General features: G+C 33.5%; 6 protein-coding genes across 6 annotated transcripts; 2 read left to right on the top strand and 4 right to left on the bottom strand.

Annotated features, from left to right (window-relative positions):
- The first annotated feature begins 3,404 nt into the window (after nucleotides 1-3,404).
- Nucleotides 3,405-4,073, top strand: LOC18992396 (transcription factor MEE8). Its single transcript, XM_024152243.1, has 4 exons — nucleotides 3,405-3,632; nucleotides 3,729-3,797; nucleotides 3,896-3,968; nucleotides 4,054-4,073. Exons 1-4 carry the CDS (start codon nucleotides 3,405-3,407, stop codon nucleotides 4,071-4,073), a joined length of 390 nt encoding a protein of 129 aa, XP_024008011.1.
- A 4,792-nt stretch (nucleotides 4,074-8,865) lies between these two features.
- On the bottom strand, nucleotides 8,866-9,905 carry LOC18992395. Its single transcript, XM_006415793.2, has one exon. The coding sequence runs from the start codon at nucleotides 9,702-9,704 to the stop codon at nucleotides 8,883-8,885; it is 822 nt and encodes a 273-aa protein (XP_006415856.1). The 5' UTR covers nucleotides 9,705-9,905; the 3' UTR covers nucleotides 8,866-8,882.
- Nucleotides 9,906-10,736: 831 nt separating this feature from the next.
- Nucleotides 10,737-11,177, bottom strand: LOC18992394. Its single transcript, XM_006415792.2, has one exon. It carries the CDS (start codon nucleotides 11,175-11,177, stop codon nucleotides 10,737-10,739), a length of 441 nt encoding a protein of 146 aa, XP_006415855.1.
- Nucleotides 11,178-13,063: 1,886 nt separating this feature from the next.
- Nucleotides 13,064-13,750, top strand: LOC112084001. Its single transcript, XM_024152242.1, has 2 exons — nucleotides 13,064-13,366; nucleotides 13,439-13,750. The coding sequence occupies exons 1-2, from the start codon at nucleotides 13,064-13,066 to the stop codon at nucleotides 13,748-13,750; spliced, it is 615 nt and encodes a 204-aa protein (XP_024008010.1).
- Nucleotides 13,751-16,752: 3,002 nt separating this feature from the next.
- On the bottom strand, nucleotides 16,753-17,727 carry LOC112084000. Its single transcript, XM_024152241.1, has 2 exons — nucleotides 17,245-17,727; nucleotides 16,753-17,024 (listed from the first exon to the last, which is right to left on the bottom strand). The coding sequence occupies exons 1-2, from the start codon at nucleotides 17,672-17,674 to the stop codon at nucleotides 16,753-16,755; spliced, it is 702 nt and encodes a 233-aa protein (XP_024008009.1). The 5' UTR covers nucleotides 17,675-17,727.
- Nucleotides 17,728-18,993: 1,266 nt separating this feature from the next.
- Nucleotides 18,994-19,425, bottom strand: LOC18992392. The gene has a single exon (XM_006415790.2). It carries the CDS (start codon nucleotides 19,423-19,425, stop codon nucleotides 18,994-18,996), a length of 432 nt encoding a protein of 143 aa, XP_006415853.1.
- Nucleotides 19,426-21,880: the final 2,455 nt, after the last annotated feature.

Below are 21,880 nucleotides of genomic sequence, written 5' to 3'. Positions count from 1 at the left end.
GGTGTGCTATACGAAGTGGTAACACTACAAGTTCAATACATTTACTTTTTATTGTAAGAGAATGACTTTTCGAGATATAAACTACTTTTGTATTTGTGTCATGGCTGATGAATTAAATTTTTTTTTTGAGACTGAGAAAATTAATTTTTTCAAAAACTGATGTGTCAAAAAATATAGTGCTTATGTGTCAAGCTTGTGAGACTCAACTGAGTTTTTATATAATAGATAATAGTTTCAGTACAGTATAAGATGCGATAAAGAAAGCCTCTAATTAATTAATTAAACCCCTACTTCTACTTTATTTTGTATGGAAAATAATATAGTGATTAGTACGGCTCCATGATTATCCCACATTCTCTGCATAACTATAAAGGGAACACCTTTATGAACTATGATGTCCCTCTTTGTATTTTTCCAGCCGTTAACACACACATATGTACTCTCAATTAATCCATTCACAGAAAAGTGTGAATCATAATGTCTATAGTTGTCTAGCTACTCCGAACGTATATCACAACTATATGAATAATGATGTTTAAAGGCTAAATTTTAATATTAGCTGATGTTTAATATGTATGTGTTTGTGTGAATGTGTGGATGAAAATGACTTTTTTTTACAGCGATGAAAATGACTTTAATAATATAATAATTTTAAGAAAGATCTTTCACATTAAAAAAAGAATCCGCGATATAAAATCATGGTTATAGTGATGAATTACATGAGCTAATAATGGATGCTGATTCTAAATAACAATATAATTTTTGAAGGTTTTACTAATATATATTAGAAAACTTTTTAAAATCAACAATCAGTCACATGAATGATACCAAAAAAAGAAGCCATTACAATTCCAATCGGATTGAACAAAGAATGTTGCTAAAAGAGACATCATACATTGAACAGACATGTATGGACATATATATATATACTTCTTTTTTTTTGCCAATGAACCTGTGTCATATGCTTTCCTCTATTATCATTTCAATCATCCATATATACCACCAACAATAATGTATAATATATTTGTGAACATTAATACAGTCAATTTTTGTAATTTTGATTTGCACAAAAGAATAATACTATAATAATGTAGCATGTTTAAAATATCATTTGAGGGCTATTATCAGTAAAAGCACTTTATAGTGTGTCCCAGTAAAAGAGATGGATGTATGGAGCAGCAAAATACATCCATATGGACTTTAGCATGTGCGAAATTAGGAGCGTGTGTTGAGGGAAGTTAGCCGTTGTCGTGGAGCGCCTAGAACATCATCTACCATAATTACCAAAATACGCGTTCCATAAAATCCATACGCAACAACATGGTCTCACTTGCCACGAGTAATGCTCTTTATAAATCTTTTTTTTTTTAATTTCCATAGCTAGTGTTCTATAGGTGAGCTCCTGTCTCTTAGTTTCGAGTTACATTGTGTATAAATATTCACCTTCAAATTATCTTTTACCATCAATTTTCAAAACATTTATCTTTTAAAACATGTTTAGTTTGATAAAAAAAATGTATTTTTATCTCTCTACCAAAACACTGGTAAAATAACTAATATGTTCTGTGTTTCTTACCATTTATCTAATTACATTCATACGAAAGAAACGACAAAAACAATATTATAATAAACATAAAGTTGTTAATAATGACTTAGGAAACTTTTAGTTTTACAAGGCCTATTCCAGCCGATGAAAGCAAATAAACAATAGTCATTTACCAAGATAGAAATAACCAGAATATATGCAATCTTAAGAAAAAAATTATTGGATTGCTTGGATGGTGAGGATATGCCATCATATGTCAAGTTAATTAAAGAAAAGGAGCTAAAGTTCAAATTGAAGATTTGGAAAATCAACTTCAAAATAAAGAAGAAGAGTTCTGCACATCGAAATCTTAAAGAAACTAAAAAAGTAAAGGTGTTCAACACTGAAACATCAAAAATGCATCACATATTTACTCTATTTAGTGGTAGATTACATTTATTATATATGTATATTTTAGTTTTTACTTCGAGAAAGAGTAAGTTTTATATAGGTATATGACTATATGATGTTCTTTCAAATTAACAGAAAATAGACGAATTAAAAATTGTGACAAGTTTTATTTTTATCTTTTGTTTGTCTTTTTTTTTTATATATAGTTGAGGATTAGTGGTTAATTTGAAAGAACATCCTGATGCCTCATTAAATTATATGTCTAATTTATCGTTTATTTTTTTGCATTCAAATTAACAAACACTAATCTCTTAAGAATTTCACTCATATTTGAGATCCAAATCATAACAAAATATAGGAGTTGCAGCTCATCATTATTATCTGTATATTCATAATTACATCATTTTCACCATATGTGTCTTTTTTTGGGTCGAAAGCATATGTGTCTTTAATCGAGAATTTTTTTAGTTGACAATTGACAAAGGAAACTGATTCGAGAATGTTTCTTAAAACGGGAACCTCTCCCGGGCAAAGAGTTTTCCAGACTCTCATACCAACTCTGAAGGTTCACTCTAAAGTAACCATTCAGATATATAAAAAAAATCATCATCGTTCTATTGAAAAATACATATAGTAAACGTAGAGCAATCCTGATGCTGACCATGCGGTCGAGTAGAATACTGAGTAAATGAGTCCAAGAGCCTCGTGACTCGTAAGGTCCTATTGTCGTATTCTGTGTGTACATTTCCTCTACTCCAAAATCTCTAGTTTATCTGATGAACCTTATGACTTCAGCTATAAAAAAAGGGCACGTTTCATTTCTTGGATATCTATGAACCTTAGATGTCCAAATATTATACGCATTCTCTTTTCAGTTTCTATTAGATTCAAAAATATTTGTATTTTCGAACACTTTTCCTATTTATTTTTTCTAACAATATACATTCTACCATATCTTAATACGACTAGTAATACAGCAATAATAATACTACCAATCATTATACTACATGTCTTGCTCTTTTTTTCTGAAGGAAATTTAGCCGAAAGTTTAGCTAGTTCATAAATAGTCCAACGAAACTTTATATTTGCTAATAAATTAAATATGATACATAGAAACTAGCAACAGAAGAACAGTAACACTATATATGGATAATTCGTTCCGGAAAAATATTTGAATAATAGTTCTGCTCTATCGCCGATGGCAGGTGCAATGAAAATTGTTATATACAGTCCCAAAAAAAAAAAAAAATTAGAGGAAAAATATAAAAAATCAATCTATTAATAGAATTTGGTAACTTAGGGACGAAGAGAAGCTTTTGTGCGGCAAACATTGTTGTTGCTCTTCATGCGCGCTTACGTCTCTAACTCTCTATCCTCCTCTGTCTATAAGTACCCCCCTTAAAGAGTCTACATAAAAGTCATAAACTCAACCATATCAATAAACGCTTCAAGTAAATATATCAAAAGAATGAACAATAATGAAGAATTTGTGCAGCTATGGTCTGAGATAATGACCTCGCTGGCTACTTCGAAGGCGGATAGTGAGTTGCGCAGGACCAGCAGATCAGAAGAAGATAAAGAGAACATGGGAAGAAAGAGGCCAGCTGAGTCTGAGAGAGAAAGAAAGAGGAAACGGGTTAAGAGGCAGCGCGTACCTAAATCTTCAGACAAATCTCATAACAATTTGTTGGAGAAGGTACTTAAAACATAATTGTTACGTATTTATTGTTTTGATGCGTGTTCCTCAAGAAACTTTTCATTTACTCTTTTCTTCTTTAATTTGAATACTTAGAAGAAAAAGCGGGAACTTATAAGAAGCAAATTCGAAGAACTGAAGCAATTAACACCCAATTGCCCAAAGGTTCCCAACTTCTACCTCATAAATTGATTTTTATTTTTCTAATTTTGAAATGTTTAGTTTTCTTTAATGTTTTTTTTTTTTTTCGTATGAAATTGCAGTCGGATATCCTCTGCATCCTTGATAGTGTTATCGAGTACACCAAAAGGTTGCAGCTTGCAGTTTTTCTTAAAGGTAAAAAATCTCTATGGCCATCCTCATTCTAATTTCTTCATTCAAGATTATCTTTCTGGTGTGTTAATTTCTCCTCAATTTGCAGTATTGAAAAATTACGTATGAATAGTGTGACCGGAGACTGTCTACGAAGTTTCAAACGCTGGTGCCGTTTTAATATAATAAAGAGTTTTGCATTTTGTCTTTTGTTTGTTAAAAACTTAAGAGTTGCTGTTGGGATCTTTTCATTCTCTCAAATGTTCTCTCCTTTCGGTATTTGTATATATAATAAATTGTTTTGTATGTTTTTGGTTTAATGTTAAGAGTTTAGTTAAAGGTAGACCATATCTTAAAATTTCGTTCAGAAGTTTATACATGATCTGACGAGAATGTTCAAAAAATAAAAATAATAATCCATGATCTTACAAAAGGTGATATATATTTTTTTTAACCCATTTTAAACTTTTTGGTATTTTTATTTGGGAATGTTATTTTAAATGTCGCATATCTTGATATTTCTATTTTTTATATAGTCCAAAATAATACATTTGAAATGAAAAAAAAAAAGATAAAGATAAGCTTTTTATACAAAAAAAAAATAGAGAAAGATTTTTAGGGGGAAAAAAAACAAATAGACTAGAGAAATTAATGTAATTTTAAAAACATTTACTCGTATCACGGATTCACGTGTATATATATATCAATAACAGTGCTAAAAAATTAGTTTGACGTTAAACACAGTTATTCATCTTTCCTTTGCTATTAGGAAAAAGGTAACTTTATATACAAGTTATTTAAAACAATTGATGGAGTAATTATTCAAAATTTGACAAGAGTAAAAAAAAGTTGATAAGAGTTTTTTTTGTTAAAAACTCAATTATTTGTTTTGAAAGAAATATTAACTTATTGTTTCTACAAAAATAAATTAGAACGAAAAAGATACGGGAGAAGTAGTTAGAACGACTAACTGACCTTGTTTTGTTCACCCAAAAATCACTGACATATACAAGCTATCAATACTGAGCCCAAAATAAAAAGGAGAAAAATATTTTTCTAAAAAAAAAAGAAAAGAAATATAATTATCTAAAACAAAATTTCTTGCCGAAAATGCAGCATTTTACTCTAGTATTTGTTTGGTAATCTCTTCAAGTATATCCAGTTTTGTGATGCAGAATACTTCTAGTATTATCATGCGATTCTGTTTTCTCTGTTTGATAGTAACGCGAGCCTTAAAATTGGATGTAACAAAGCAAGTCTGCATTTTTGTTTTAAAAAACATAATTTTACAATAAACTGATAAAATATATCAGTATATACCCAAAAAATTGAATTGGATAATCCAATAAATTTAGAAATATTTCTTCACAATTGTGGTGGTGGTGAAAAAATTAAATACACATTACAAAAAGAAAAATCAAAATAATTAAAAAAATATAAAGAGCAGTAATCCAATATATATGGAGAATCTTTCGTCAAATAATAGATATTTTATTAGTTAAAATAATATCTAATTATATTTAATTTAATTAATAAAAATTTACAGATAATAAAAAATAAATTGGTTGGGACAAGTAATCCAAATATTAAAAAAACTAGTGATTGAAAAAGATTCAATAATATGTTTAAAGCTTAAAACAAAGTTTTACAAGACATAATCAGAGAATAATTCACAATATAATGTTAAAACAAATGTGATAGCTAGATTTGGAAGTGGTTTATTAAATTCTGTGATCAGCATACATTTTATATTCTGTAAATTTGGAAATAGTTAGTTATATTCGTTTTAAAACGGAAAAAAGTTTAAAAAACTCTCAACTATTTAATATTTGCCAGTTTTACCAAAAATCTATACAAACTAATTTTTTGAATAAAAAAAATATTTGAAATATATTATGGTTCCAATTTCTACCTCATAATTTCACGGCGATTAACGGTCAAACGAAATTAGTAAATTCCGTTAGTTTCCAAAACAAAAAAAAAAGTTAAAAAAAAAACCTTCAACATTTAATATTTGCTAGAAAAATACTCAAACTTTTAATGTTGCCAAAAACTCACACAAGCTAATTTTCCAGTGTTAAAAAAACCTGAAATATTATACGATTTCAGATTTTACCCTATTACTTCACATCCATTAATGGTTCTCAGCTTCGTTCGCTGATGGTTATTCATTTGATATTGGTTAGTTTCTCATCGTAGACCATATCTATTCCGAAAGGCGATTTGATATAAGCTCCTAACTAATTAACTCTTTGGAACGGTGTGGCTCATAATAGAGTAATAAATATAAATTAGCAAGTGATCAACTGAGATAAAGTGTGATAGATGTTTTTGATCATCTATGAAGATCATCTCAGTGGAGATTAAATCAGCCCAAAAGCAAAAATGAAACACTTATCTGCAGAATCTTAGTCATAAATATATCGTAATTTTAAAAAATATATCATAATTTATTTTTTATTTTTATTGGTGACAGCTTTTTTTTAGTTGTTGTAAACTCTTTGATATTTTGGATTTTTAAATAAAGTGTCATTTAATGTTAAAAAAAACAAAAATTCATTAATGTGGATTTCTGATAACGTAAAAAGTTTAGGTATTTTTCGGCAAAGATTAAATAGTTGATGATTTTTTTTAACTTTTTCTTGTTTTAGAAAATAATGGAGTTTACGAATTCTGTTTGACCTTTAACGGTCGTGAAATTATGGGATGGAAACTAGACTATAAAATATTTTAAATCGTTTTTTGATTTAAAAATGTAGTTCATATAGGTTTTTGACAACGCAAAAAATCCACATAAAAAACATGAGTTCTTTACCCGTTTTAAAACCTCCGCTTGTGAATCAGTCATGATACAACAGCCTTTGATGCTTCAAATGGTAGCTCATGGCATATATCTTTTATTACGCAGTCCCATCTCTCTTCTAGCGAATAATCCATTTTTTAGTTTATAAATATAAATAATTCGGGAACAAACAAAAATATAAATAATCCAACATTTACCTCTTCGGCTGTAACTTTTTCTCTTCGATAACAGTTGGTGAATTCCAGTCATCCCCTTTCGCCAATTGTTTTTTTGGCATTGGATAGTATAGTTTTCACAGCTAATTAGTTATGCAGATGAGAATTGATGTATCTCTTCTTTGCCTAAAAAAAAGTAATTTTGTTAAGAAATTCGGGATCATTTGTTTTTAAAATATACATTTAGCTTGAAACTTTTAAACTTGATTTTCTGCCAATGCGGTTTAATTACGATCATTTCTTGAAATTGTCTCCTCAAATCTTTCGGAAAATTTTTTTTTTTTTACTTTACTCCTTCAAATCATTATTAGCTTTAAGACACAAGAAATTTTGCAGGATCGGAAAGTTAGCTAGTTGCTGTCTAATAGCTCTTCGGAACAATGGCTCAGGCCGGGATAGCTATCTGTCCACTTATGTATAAACATTCCTTCTTTTTTTTTTTACTTTTGACCATCAACCAGAACATTTGCAAAAAAATCCAGCTATCTTTAGACTATGAACATCACCGTTTCTTATAGAGTATTTTAAGAATATTTTTTAATATTTTTAATTAGTAGAATTAAGAAAATTGAAGAAATGTCTCTTATATTAGAACCGTAAGAGACGGTTTTTAGTGATACGAAGATGTCTAAATCTTTCTCTCTCTTTTGAATCTTTAAAAAAAAATATTTTAGAGATCCAAATGGAGTTTAGCGATACTCATGCTCTTACAGTGGAAAATGACACTAGAGAATATACTCAGGTATGTATTATTTTTCTGTTGACATTAGATTGCAATAAGTCAAAAATAGAGAATATATTACACTGAATCAGACGTCTGAATACAACGTATGTTTTACGTTGCAATAAATCAACGTATTATACGTCACATTATATTTAATTTAATTAGATAAGATCACTTTAAAACTAACTTAGCAACCTCTTATGTTTTGAAAATTATGTTAGGAATCAACAACTTCTTTTTTTGACGTATTAGAAATCAACTAAAAGAGTTTTAAATAGCATGGAAATTCAATTAAATTCAGTTTATTTGATTAATATAGTAGTTTGATATTTGAATTGAGACAATTACCAATCCAACGATAACCCAAATTTGTAATAACTTCAAATACCTTAATCCACACGTTAGTGGCGCAATGGTAGTTGGACCTGGGTTTAAGAAGTAAACTAGCATATGTTAGGCACTTCCATTCCTGATGTGAAAAAAACTCGCTGGTTGGTATTCGGCCTAGAGAATAAACAAATGATGAGCCTGGCTGAAACTCTTGATCAATGGCTCGTGAGATTTTTAATATTTTTTTTGGATAATCAGGGGTCAAAGAAATTGAACAACCGCACTGGTCGTAATAGATCGACTTTCATGATCCAAACTTTTACTATTTCTGACTGAAAGATAAGTTTAGTCATCCAATAATACAATCATTGATTTTCTAATGAATCTAAGGTATTACATCATTTTTACTGGCCAATTCCTCGATTGGTAAAAATATTGGTTGTAAGATATAGCTGTAGACGTTTGGTTGTAAGGATTTTGACTGAATTATGATTGATTCTTTAAAATTTTGTGAAAATTGAACTGATAAACTAAGTTGTACAAGCGGTGACTGTTACTTCAAAATAATACAAAAAAAACTCAATAAGAACATAATAGAAAACCAAAACTAGTAACCCATACATATAATAACATGAACAATTAACATTGAATCGTGAAAGTATTATAACGGCAATTAACCCACGCAATTATTTATTTAACAGATTTATCAAAATCCAAATTTCACGTGACGATACAAAACGACAGCAATCCAAAAGAAACTAACTCACGTGTTCCATCCATACGCTATATTCCATAATAACAAACAATTTAGTTCCCAAAAAACACAAACGAATTTGGGAATACCTTGACGTGAAAGAAAACTCCATTCAGGTCCCGTTTTCCTTATTTCCCGGCAACGGATCTAACCCAGAAGAATATTCCGTCGCCGGAGACAATGGGTAAGCGTTCACTGGCTGAGTAACCATCTGTGGCTGCATCGACCACACTGGTACATAGTAGAGTACCGGCACCATTAACCGCTGCTGCTGCTGCTGCAAAGGCTCTTGAACAATTGTTCGAGATTTATCTTGAACCTCTGCTTTCTCTGTCTCTGTATCTGAAACTCCTCCGATGGCATCGACGGCTGTGTTTTCCGGCGAAAACAAAGAGGCGGTGGTTTTATGAGCCTCGTCTTTTATCAAATTCTCCTCATCGAACTTGCCGTGATCTACACGTTTCGTCGGACTATTATTTGGCGGGAAAATCGGGATAGGGTGAACGGAAGACGAAGAGGTGAAGGATGTTTTCTGGACCGGCGATTCGAGACCGAGTAACCGGTTAACCGACACGGAACATCGAGTTGACTCAGAATGGTTTAACGGGAAGAGGAAGAGACGGATACGCCGGAGACTAGAGGAATCATACTCGGCGATCATGTTCTGCAGATCATCGTTGTTATCGACGGTGATGAGAGAGTCGAGGTCACAGCCAGGGAGTCTATACTTGAGGGAGAAGGAACGGCCAGAGAGAAGCTTACCGGAGAGAAGCTCGTAGAAGTTAGTAAAGGAGATGTCACGAGGAACGGCGACGATGCGCGTCTCGCCGCCTATGTATTGCAATGAATTTGCCGGAGGGAAAGGCATTATCCGGCCACCGTAGCTACAGAGAAGACGGATCATCGGAGTTAACGACGGAGCTTGCGGTTCCATGACGGTAGGAGAAGTGATTAACAACAATAATTAGTGAAACAGAGATTGACAGTCACGAAAGTAGTTTTGTCTGCAAATTGATACTCGCGTCGTTTTTAGGTTTTGGATTCGAGGGAGCAAAAAAAGTGTGTAGAAATCGATGGGACACGAGTATAGAACGTAGAGAGAGTTTGGACAATAGATTTGCAATTGTTAAGACGTTTTAGGGTTTCCACTTTTCTATGTCAATTTTTTTTTTTTAATGGATATATACTATAATATATTAAGTTTATCTTTTAGTTATTCTTTATTTGTAATAGTGGTGTACAATTTTGGTAGTAGTTACCTTTGGTTTAGTAAGTTAACCGTGACAAGTAGTATTAGTCAGTCGGTCATATTCCGATACATTTAATAAATATTTTACAATTAGATAAAATAATAAAAATGAAGTAATAAAAAAGATTAAATAATATTCTAAAATTACTTAAATTAATATTAAAATTTTTAAAAATAAAGAAAATAAAGAAAATATTGTTTACTATTTACATACATTACATGTTGTCATATTAGTTGAAAAAAGGAACAACAGAGTTACAGATGATATTTAATGCGGACGATTATTTTATCAGATAATCGCTCGTTTTATCTTCTCTCATCCGGCATTACTAACCTGAACCTCCATCTCCTTAATTCTGTTCTTGACAATCTTCTCAATTATTTTTAACTGCCTTGTTTAAAGGAAGCTATCATTCGAATCCATATTTTGAATTAAAGAAGTCTTGGAACTAATTAAGAAGTATAGTAGTAAACTTAGATTTTATTAATAATAGCGGTCATATTATATAGTCACAATCGACTTCGAGGGATCATTATTCAATGCAAAAGGTAAATTAAGAAGAAAAAACAAAAGAGGGTCATTACATAGACTTTGTGGACGACATGTCACCACTTATTATCCCCTCATTACAAGTTACAGGGAATTAACGTAAACCATAAGGAACTGCTTGCAAGTCCATGCACGTACTTTATTTGGTATTAATGGAACATGGATGATCAGAGAGAGGTGATAAAAGAGCCAGTGACAAAGTTGGCAATATTTCCAACACTCCCCTGGACGACATTGACCAGCCTAAAGGAGGCAGTGAGGACGCCATCTGGTGGGAACACGGAACACGTGGCCACCGGAAGGTTAACCTGGATAGCGCAAAATGACGGGTCAAAGGCGAGTGTGTCCACAATATTGAGCACCACCCTGAATGCACCGGCGGGATTGGTCACTGCTTGGGCGAGGTTGGTATTTGAGCCGGCACATCTTAAAGAGACGGTCTGCCCCGAAATGGGAGGAGCGTTTGTGTTAGCGTTAAGAGTACAACGCAGGACACCGTCAATTTCGAGGGTGCCGATTCTGATGCCGTTTATGGTAAGGCCGTGGGAAAGGGAAGAGAGTGAAGCAATGACAAAAATGGAGAGGAGAAACACATTTGCTTTCGCCATTGCTTGATTGATCTCTCTCTTTTTCAACTCTATTCTCAAGGAATGTTTGTTTTTTGTTATTCGTTTTGTGTGGCAAAGAAGCAAACGGGGAGGGCTATTTATATTGTTAGGAATTAAGGAAAATTTATTTTGATAATGCAAGTTGTGTTGTTAAATCATTTTAGATAAGATTTTGGTATGGTCTTAAATTTGCTTTAGCCTCTCAACTTGCTCCGCGTTAGTCAACTGTATTTATGATTTCCCCTTAGCCTCTAGGAATTTTTTTTCTAATATATATATCTAACTTTGTTGGGGCAAAAGATGATAAAGAAAAGAAATGCTCGACCAGCAAAATCTAATGTCATCGAAAGAGTGGACCATTGGTCCATTATCATTAAGCTCATCACCATCAAACAACTTCCATCATCATCATCATATCATCTCTTTTCATCACCATTATCATGATCGTCAGACTCACCATGAAAATCTATCCATCACCTTATGAATAACCAATTGGTCCGATAGTACATTCGGTAATATCACCTTTTTTTTGGGTAATCAATTGAATTTATTTTTCTTTGTTTAGGTAGTCAGTATCACAATCCATTACCTTTTTGGTCTTTTAAACTAATTTTGGGCGTTGCAATAAGGTGATACATAAGAACACAAATTTTGATCCAGTTCAAAAACTTTTGTTAATATAGGGTTTTCTCACTTTCTGTAACATGAAAAAATCACTAAAAGATATAATTTTGCAAGTTTAACCTTAATTAGCAAAAAATGCAGGATAAATCCACGAAGTCGGATTTTATCTGCAATATAAATCTCCTGTATTTTTAATGGTCACAAGTCAGACTAGTTAATTAGAGAAGAAGAAAATTAGGAATAACGAAAAAAATAGCCGATATTAGATGTTCACCAGCGCTGAACCATAGTTAATTTGTCTAATGTCCTCCACTAGCTTTTCTCATCAGATATTATTCTAACTACACGATAAAAAATTTCAAAAATAAAGTTTATCATTCACATTAGTATGCAAAAAAGACTAAAAGATTGTTTATATGTATACCATATCAAATATGATTAGCCACATGCGACCGGCCAACCCATACCAAATAGAGATATATATCCAAGTATATATCTGATAAGCACACACAGAAAAGTGAAGAAAGAAAGGGAGGGAGATAGAGAGAGCTACTTATAAGTATTGTGGAGCATAAGCCACTTATTTATCTCTGCAACACTTCAATGTAAAACATAAGACCATTATTACGTAGCACCGACAATACTACCGAGTAATGGGCCGACGGCATAATACGCGATATTTGTGTTATTGTTCACCGCGACGCTGACTAATGTAAGTCCGGCACTGAGGACGCCATTAGGTGAGTTAATAGTGCAGTTTCCGGTCGGAAGACGAACACTGATACTGCATATACCAGGAGTAAACAAAAGTGTCTGTAAGAAGCTGAGGTACATGATAAAGAAACCGCCCAGATGGATGTAGTTTGGGAATAAGACCTTTTTGGGAATAAGACCTTTTTGGGAATAAGACCTTTAAAGGAGACAAATGTAGTTTGTGGGCTGAAGCTGATATGGAGGGTATTGGTTTGTCGAGAGTCTTTGTGGGCTAAATGGATTCACACTAATCTTCTGGCCAAGGAATCTTTCTGGTCGATAAAGGATACGACGAACTCGGGGTTTGTGGCGTAAAATCCTTAAACTGAGACCTCTTGCATAATCTTTTCATCGGGTGGAAATCAGGAGTGGGCGAGATACCTCCTTCTGGTATGACCACTGGTCATCGCATGGAAGACTGTTTGACCTGTTAGGAGCTCATAGCTGTATTGATTTGGGGGATTCGACTAAATGCAACGGTGAAAACTGTGCTGAAAAACCATCGGCGAATGAGGCATCGGATTGATCTATTAAACAGGGTTGAGGAGGATATTGAGAAAACTCGCGCCTCAGCAAATTTCGAAGAAGCAGATATAGTCAAATGGAAATCCAAGGAAGACACATACAGACCTCGGTTTAACTCCAAAGCAACTCGGTTACTCATCAGAGAACCACAGACGATGTGTACTTGGGCGGAAGATGTCTGGTTCAAGCACGCCACACCAAAATACTCTTTCTTCTACTGGGTTGTTATGCAGAACAAATTGTCTACGGGAGAAAAAATGTTAAAGTGGAATGCAAATGTTGATCCGGTTTGTTATCTTTGTCAGCATCCGATGAAAACCAAACAACATCTGTTTTTTGGATGTTCCTACTCCTCGCAGATATGGACTGTTCTGGCCAAAGGCATCCTCAAGGAGAAATTTACCACGAATTGGGAGGACTTGATACATCTCACCCAAGCCGCATCTCTCACAATTGTGTCTCGATTCGTGCTGCGGTATACGATTCAAGCTACAATATATGGCATCTGGCGAAAAAGAAACTCAAGGCGACACGGAGAAGACCCTTCACCTCCGGTGAAACTTATAAAGATGATCGACAAAAGTGTGAGGAATCGCTTAAACTCCATCAAGCTTCAAGGAGATAAAGACTATGAAGATGGTCTCCTCTTTTGGTTTGATACGAGAGATTAATTTCTATTGTAAAATTTTCTTTCTTCTAAAGTTAAAAAACAGATGCACTTGATGTAACACTGTTTTGATTGAATAAATTTTACATTCATTCAAAAAAAAAAAAAAAAAAAACCGCCCAGATTAGTTACTGTTTCAGCTAGGTTTGCGGTTGAGCCACCACATGTTAAGACAACAGTTCCATTTGAGATAGGTGGTGCGCTAAGGTCTCCGTTAAGGTCGCACCGGGCGATACCGAAAATCGCGACTTGGTCTATGCTTAGGCCATCGATTAAAAGACGGTGCGAAGGAGGGGGATAGAGTGAAGCCATGATGAGAAGTATGGAGATGAGATAAGCATTTAATTTTCCCATTTCCTTCTTTGTTTTCTTTTATAGAATGGTTTTGGCTGTGTGTACAGCGTACATGCATAAGGAGTGGAGTATTTATATGGGTATATGCGCGGTATTGTCACGGAATCTGTTTTCTAATTTTAACATTTTGAATTGGCGTCTCAACTCGATCGTTCCAGTTTCTTCTTTTTTCTTGTTTTTGTTCGTGGTATGTTTTTGTAGATAATAAATGTTACTGTAAGGTTTTTCTAGGTCTTATATGAACTGTTTATAATTTATGTATTCTGTTTTACGTACACGAGATAATTTAAGTTACTAAAAGTGTTAATTGCATTAAAAAAATATTTAAGGAAAAGAAACGGGAAATATGTGTTCTTTTAAGAAGAGTTTCTATCATGTTAACAAAATCGTAGTTAATGTAAATTTGTACGAGTGAAAAAAGATGTGTAGGCTACGTGTGGTTGTGGAGCTCATTCGTAATTATTTTGTTCTCCACTAAAGTGATAACCATCGGATTCAAAAAAAAAAAAATCGTTAAAGTTATCCGATTTTTTTGTGTACTCAGAACCGAGGCCTTATAAAAATATTTTGTATTTTATGGTGCCATATCTAAGGATAAGAGTTTTCTGATTTATTAAAAATTACAATTTGTTGGACCAAAAAGACAATCAGAAATCAGCTAGAACATTTCCTCATAGTGGTGTTGCTCCAGCTGCATTTCAGACTCATAGTGTTGATCCATGTTTGAAAACGCCATCTAAAATCCATGTTTGAAGACGCCGTATAAAATTGCAAAACCCCTAAAACAAATCTCTGTCTATTCTCCGCTTAGTTAGTTTCGTGCTAAGGGTAAGGAAGTTGTCATGAGATTCATTTTGGGCGTCGCGATAAGGTGACAACAAATACATGATACATTTTTAAAAAATTGGCAAGATGAGGGAGAAGGAGAAGATGTTCACCATGTTGGCCAGCATTAATGGGGCATAGAGGACGTTTTCCGGTGCGATAAAAGCACAATAACCCTCCGGGACATTAACTCCTGGACGACAGGTACTAGAGCTAAACAAAACTGTATTTAAGACGTTGAGCACTATTCAAAATGCACCGTAGGTGTCGGTCACTACTTCAGGGAGGCTGGTGGTTGAGCCGCCACATGTTAAATAAACTGTGACATCCGAGACAGGGTTAGGCGTTCGTTAAATCTACAATACAGGACATCGTCAATTATGACTTGAGTTATGTTGTAGCCAGCGATTGTAAGATAGTGCGAAGGAAATGAGAGTGAAGCCATGATGAGAAGTGTGGAGATGAGATAAGCATTTGTTTCTTTATTGCTTTATTCCTCTCTCTCTCTCTCTCTCTCAACTTGTGTTGCAAAGAAGCAAATGGGGAGGGTTATTTATATATATACAATATTGGTAGAAATTAGGGAAAATTTATTTTTATAAAGCAAGTTCTGTCGTCTTTAGATTGTTAAGATTTTGGTATAGTCTTTAACGAAAAAAGATTTTGGTATAATCCGCACTATCGTTCTATTATTTAAATTTTACTTTGCCTCTCAACTTGCTCCGCATTAGTTATCTATGATTTTGCCTTAGACTCTAGGAATATTTTCTCATATATTTCACTCTACTAGGGGAAAAGATGATAAAGATAAGATTCGCCTGCAAGGCAATGGACCAGTTAAATTTAGTGGCATCCATGGAAAGAGTGGAAACATCCTCATTTGTAGCCATCGATTGTAAACGGGATGAGAGTGAAGCCATGAATTACGGAGATGAGATAAGCATTTGATTTTTGCAATTCATTTTTCTCTCTATTTTGATTTGTTTTTTTTTTATTTTTGTATAGAAGGGTCTTTCGTTATGTGTATAATGGGAACAAAGCATATGAAAAAGGGGTTTATAATATAATCAAATGAACCATTTACGTTTGCCGTGTTGTTACGGGATATGTTTACTACATTTTTAAAGTTTTGACCTCGCGTCTCAAACTTGTTCTATATTTTATCATCAGGTACTTGTTATAGATAAATGTTTCTAGGTCACAGATGATATGAATATTATACTTAATGTGTTTGTGTTTTACGTGCACGTGATAATTTGAGTTACTAACAAGTGTTGATTGCATAAAAAATATACCAAGGAAATATGTGGTCTTTGTAGAAAAACTTCGTAGTTAATGTGAATTTGTTCTAATGAAAAAGATATGATCTACATGAGCCAAAGGTGGGCACTTGCCCCCACCATGAAATTTCCAAATTCTTTGTAATGTATTAAATTTTTAGCCATTTGTCTCTACTAAAAATCATTTTTTGCCTTCATTTTTTATGTTTGCCCCCTATAAAAAAATTAATGCATATGCCATCCTGGATACGTGTGGGTATCTAGCATTCAATCGTTAATTATACCTTAATCAATGTAAATTGGATGAAAGTATTGAAAACCATGATGAACCTAGAACTCTTTAAAGGGGTTCTGCGAGTCTGGAAACCCGAAACAAAAATTAAACGAAATCACCAAACGAATCCATATTAAGAACTAAAGAAGTACTGGAATAACTTTTAAGGAGATTGCGTCTTATAGGTCGTCATATAGTCTTTTCTTTTATAACAAAAATATATTATTTTATTATTAATAGCCTCATATAGTCACTTTCGACTTAGAGGGATTCTTACAAAAGGTAAATTAAGAAGGAAAAAAAGAAAAAAAAAGAAAAAAAAGAGGGTCGATACTTAAGCATTGTGGAAGACATGACATCACTTTTTATCCCCTCCTTACAAGTTACAAAAAAATTAACGGAAAACATAAGGAACTGCTTGCAAGTAGACTGGACGAAAGAGCCTGCCACAAATTTGGCAACATTTCCAGCCCTTGTCTGGAGGACATTGAGCAGCCCAATGGGGGCTTTGAAGAATACGTATGTTATGATATCCATATCCAATACGATTAATTAGCCACATGAGATCAGCCGACGCATATATACTAAATATATAAATATCAAAGTACATTTATCGTTATTTATATGTATTTGATAATCACACATGGAAAGTCAACAGAGAAGGAGCTACTTATAAGCTTTGTGGAGCATACGCCACTTATTTCGTTTACGGAAAGCATAAAGACCATTATTATATAACATGCATGAAATCCCCTTTTTTGCATCAGAGAGTACTATTAAATTGGTCTGCCCTATAAACGGCGGTATCCGTATTATCCATCCGGACAACGCCGACCAGTGATAAAGTGGAGTAGAGGACGTCTTCCGGTAGGATAAAAGCACAACCTCCCGTCGGAAGATTAACTCCGATACCGCAATAACTAGGGTCAAACAAAAGTGTTTTTATGAAGTCGAGAACTATGGTAAATGCACCGGACAGATCGGTCACTGCTGATGCGAGGTTGATGGTTGAGCCGGCACATGTTAAGAAAACAGTGGCATTCGAGATTGGGGTAGGGTTTCCGTTGGTATTACAAATCAAAACACCTTCAATTCTTACTTGGCCTATGTTGACGCCAGGAATAACCAGGCCGTGGGAAAAGAGTGAAGCCATGCCGAGAACTATGGAGATGAGATAAATGTATGATTTCACCATTTCGGTTTTTTTTTTCTCTATACTAATTTTTTTTATATAAAATGGTTTTGGCTGTGTATGGCAAAGAAGCATATGGGAAGGGTTATTTATATGGGTAGATGAGTGAATCGTTTAGTTATGCGGTATTGTCATGGAAGGTGTTACTTTTCTTTTCTTTTGTCCGTGGTACTTTGTTGTAGATAGATAGGGATAGATGTTATAAGCTTTTTCTAGGTCGCATATGATATAAAAATCATAATTAATGTATTCGTATTTTACGTGCACGAGATAGTTTGAGTTATCCAGTGGTTATTGCAGTGAAAAAATATCTAAGGAAAAGAAACCTGAGATATGTGTTCTTTTAAGAAGTTTCTATCATGTTAACAAAATCGTAGTTAATGCAAATTTGTACGAGTGAAGCAAGAGAAGATGTATAATCTATGTGTGGTTGTGGATATCTCAAAGGGTTCGGAATTCATCGTTGGTTATAACTATACTATGTAAATTAGATGAAAAATAATGTGAGGATCAAATGTTAATACTTTTTTCTGAACGAAGGATTTCGCTCCTCAAATTAATGTTAATATTTGTTCTCCACTATGGTAGCCGTAGTCATCAGATTCAAAGACAAATTTCGTAAAAGTCATTCGATTTTTGTGTGCATACAGAATCATGTTTATCGGTCTAATTTTGAGCCAGCCACATAGGCCTTCTGTAATCGCTATAATCGGCCCAAAGCATAAAATTGTTATAAAAATTTCAGTTTTTGTTTTTTCAAGTTAAGAATATATTAGTATATGGTAGATCTATAAGTTTCATGTATTCATGACCAGGAAAACGTACAAAGATAGAGGAAGTAGGAAAAAAAATTCAAATGCAACCGCTAATTAGGTTAAGAAAGGAGACTCGGGGAAGAAAATTAATGTCAAATTACGGTTTGCCTTTCATTATTTGTAAGGGTCAAGTCGTCGCATATTATGGGGAAAATAACTGATACATTTGAAGTACATTAGGTAATAGCAATAAATTTATTTTTTCTTGTTTTTTGGTAGTCAGATATCACAGTCCACATTTTTTTTACGGACTTCGAGACTCATATTGATAAGGTGCAACAAATACATGATACGAGAATATCAAATACGATCACCCATACTAAATATAAATATCCAAGTATATATATTTTTGATAATCACACATAGAAAGCCAACAAACAGAAAGCTACTTATAAGCTTTGTGGAGTTTAACCCACTTATTTCTCTATGCAATACCTCAAAGTGAAACATATATATAAGACCATTATCATGTATCATGCATGAAAGTGCCCCTTCCATCAGAGAATATTAACCGACGAATAGGTTGGCGGTATAATAAGCGGTAGTTATAGTATTGTTCCTGACGATTTTGGCCAGCATTAATGGGGCATAGAGGATGTTTTCCGGTGCCACAAGAGCACAATAACCCTCCAGGATATTAGCTCCTAGACCGCAGATACTAGAGCTAAACAAAGCTGTCTCTAAGACGTTGAGCACTATTCTAAATGCACCTTTGGTATCGGTCACTACTTCACGGAGGCTGGTGGTTGAGCCGCCACATGTTAAATAAACAGTGGCATTCGAGACAGGGTTAGGCGTTCCGTTAAATCTACAATACAGGACATCGTCAATTATGACTTGGGTTATGGTGTAGCCAGCGATTGTAAGACCGTCTGAAGGGAAAGAGAGTAAAGCCATGATGAGAAGTATGGAGATGAGATAAGCATTCGATTTCGCCATTGCTTTATTTCTCTCTCTCTATCTCTCTCTCTAGAATGCTTTTGTTTTCGTTGTGTTGCAAATAAGCAAATGGGGAGGGCTATTTATATTAAAAGGAATTAGGGAAATATTATTTCTATAATGCAAGTTCTGTCGTTAAATTATTTAGATAAGATTTTGGTTGGTCCGCATCTAAGTTCCATTTCTTAAATTTGACTTTGCCTCTCAACTTACTCCGCATTAGTTAACTGTATTTATGATTTCCCCTTAGACTCTAGGCAAGATTTGCTAATATATTTAACTCTATTGGGGCAAAAGATGGATAAAGGTAAGAATCGCCCGCAAGACAGTGGACCAGTAAAATCTAGAACGGAACCATCCTCATTTGTAGCCAGCGATTGTAAGATTGTAAGACCGTGGATGAGAGTGAAGCTTCATGGAGCTGAGATAGGGTTTTGATTTCGCTATTTCGTTTCTCTCTATTTTGATTTTGTTTTATAGAAGTGTTTTTGGTTATGCTTGACAAAGACGCATATGGAAACGGGTGTTTATAATATAAGTCAAATGAACCATTTACGTTTGCGTCTCAACTTGTTCTATATTTTTTATCAGCTGTATTTGTTGTTGAAATAAAGTTCTAGGTCACATATGATATGAATATTATAATTAATGTGTTTATGTTTTACGTGCACGAGATAACTTGAGTTACTAAAAAGTGTTGATTGCATAGAAAGATATCCAAGGAAATATGTGGTATTTTTAGAAGAACTTCGTAGTTAATGTATGAATTTTTTTCGAGTGAAAAAGAAATGACGGTGTAGGGTACGTGTGGATATTTCTTAGAGTTAGGAATTTATCGTTAATTATAAATTCAATCGACGTAAATTAGATGAAAGGTATTGAGTTATTGTTTTCCTCTTGACACACGAGATCTTTCTTTGTTTTTTGCATTTTGGTAGCCATAGGATTCAAATTTCTGTAAGAACTAAAACTACAAAGAATATATTATTTTTGATTGACAAAACTGTCAAGGAGTCCATTGAAAATTGTTTTTTTCGACGGATTTTAGCTAATTTTATTATTTTTTAAAAAATTGATATAAATTCAAAATCAAAATAGAAAAATCTTAAATATCAATCATATAACTGCAAATTATGTTTAAAAATAACTACAGCTTAGGTAAAAATTTATAAAACATCCGGCATATAATATCAAGCATGACTTGTTCAATTTCTTCATTGAAGTGAAACTTTCCATCTTCATAATAAAATGACTTGTTTAGATAAAACTTACGTTGAACTTCATAATCGTTTTTTTTTTGTTTTACTCAGAACCTTATAAATATTATATATTTTATGGGGCTGTATCTAAAGAATAATTAGCTTAGGTTGGACCATGAATGTGTGACGGGTCTTGGAAGAAGGGTGCCAAATTTTCAACGTGTAGGAGATTGTTGGGAGCTAGATGCCAAAGAAGAAGCCTCTCTCCCCTACATTCGAGCTGGAAGCTTTATTGCAACTCTTTTGAAACCAACTCAACAAGTTCATTGCAACTCTTTTGAAACCAACTTTTCAGAGTTGATTAAGATGAAAATTTCCAACGAAAAGGAAACGTATTAGATGTATTAGATTTAATAGAAGTTCTATCATATTGAAATCAAGCTGTAGGTAATGTGAATTTGGATGTAACAAGAAAACATGGCGTAGGAAGTTATCGTTAATCAAAATAAATAAGAGATGTTAAGAGTTGAGACGTACATGACAATAGAGGAACCACCATGGGTAAATTCACAATAAGCTGCTTCTTTAAAGTCGAATCTTTCAAATTACATTCAATCTCCATATTGACACGGCACTATAAGAGAGAGAAGCGTTCAGCTTTGTTGGTCTCTCTAATCAAAGCCGTCGCTGCTCATTTCTCCACCGCAAAAAGAGGAGCGTCCATGAAGATTCTTCGACCGTCTCTTGTTGTGTACTCATACAATCAATCCAAAATCCTGCATCGTAAGTTTAAACAAATATATTTTAATATATAAATAATGTCCAACTCCAATTAATATGAAACATTTTAGGAAGAATCCAAAATCAAATTTGTATAGGTTTTGCCAGTTGGATTCAAAACAGATAATATCATACTAATTGAAGGAGTTAGACATGAGCTTAGAAAAGCTCAATAATACATCCATAATACATCCATAATACATCCACTGTGATCCTAAAAGCCATGCCATTGCGGTTCTTCCAGTCAAGCCACCAAATCCAAATTGACCAGAGTTGTTATCAAAACAGTTACCACTAGTGATCCGAGAAAAATCAGACTGATTAATAGATTTGAAGGCAGGATTGGGCAGCATCACTTTGCTTCTTTTACTTAAGTTTTACGTATTTCCTTTTTGATGGTTTTCTTAATTCATTTTCGTTTATTTTCTTAAATTAATGAGACTAGGGTTTTGGTGTTAGCGTCTGGAAACTAGACC

This window comes from Eutrema salsugineum, unplaced genomic scaffold (genome assembly GCF_000478725.1).
Source record: "Eutrema salsugineum unplaced genomic scaffold, Eutsalg1_0 scaffold_5, whole genome shotgun sequence".
Classification (NCBI taxonomy): domain Eukaryota; kingdom Viridiplantae; phylum Streptophyta; class Magnoliopsida; order Brassicales; family Brassicaceae; genus Eutrema; species Eutrema salsugineum.
The sequence above is the reverse complement of the archived record's forward strand: the minus strand, read 5'-3'. Positions and strand labels throughout refer to the sequence as shown.

What these genes read in the sequence shown, in the direction of transcription:
- LOC18992395 (XM_006415793.2), bottom strand. Translation starts at nt 9,704, where the DNA reads ATGGAACCGCAAGCTCCGTCGTTAACTCCGATGATCCGTCTTCTCTGT.
- LOC18992392 (XM_006415790.2), bottom strand. Translation starts at nt 19,425, where the DNA reads ATGGCGAAATCGAATGCTTATCTCATCTCCATACTTCTCATCATGGCT.
- LOC18992394 (XM_006415792.2), bottom strand. Translation starts at nt 11,177, where the DNA reads ATGGCGAAAGCAAATGTGTTTCTCCTCTCCATTTTTGTCATTGCTTCA.
- LOC112084000 (XM_024152241.1), bottom strand. Translation starts at nt 17,674, where the DNA reads ATGGTGAAATCATACATTTATCTCATCTCCATAGTTCTCGGCATGGCT. An exon ending in CCAATTTAATAGTACTCTCT is followed by an intron (nt 17,025 to 17,244) that starts GATGCAAAAAAG and finishes GCTAATTAATCG; the next exon opens with TATTGGATATGGATATCATA.
- LOC18992396 (XM_024152243.1), top strand. Translation starts at nt 3,405, where the DNA reads ATGAACAATAATGAAGAATTTGTGCAGCTATGGTCTGAGATAATGACC. An exon ending in ATAACAATTTGTTGGAGAAG is followed by an intron (nt 3,633 to 3,728) that starts GTACTTAAAACA and finishes TTGAATACTTAG; the next exon opens with AAGAAAAAGCGGGAACTTAT. An exon ending in TAACACCCAATTGCCCAAAG is followed by an intron (nt 3,798 to 3,895) that starts GTTCCCAACTTC and finishes ATGAAATTGCAG; the next exon opens with TCGGATATCCTCTGCATCCT.
- LOC112084001 (XM_024152242.1), top strand. Translation starts at nt 13,064, where the DNA reads ATGAGGCATCGGATTGATCTATTAAACAGGGTTGAGGAGGATATTGAG. An exon ending in GGAATGCAAATGTTGATCCG is followed by an intron (nt 13,367 to 13,438) that starts GTTTGTTATCTT and finishes TACTCCTCGCAG; the next exon opens with ATATGGACTGTTCTGGCCAA.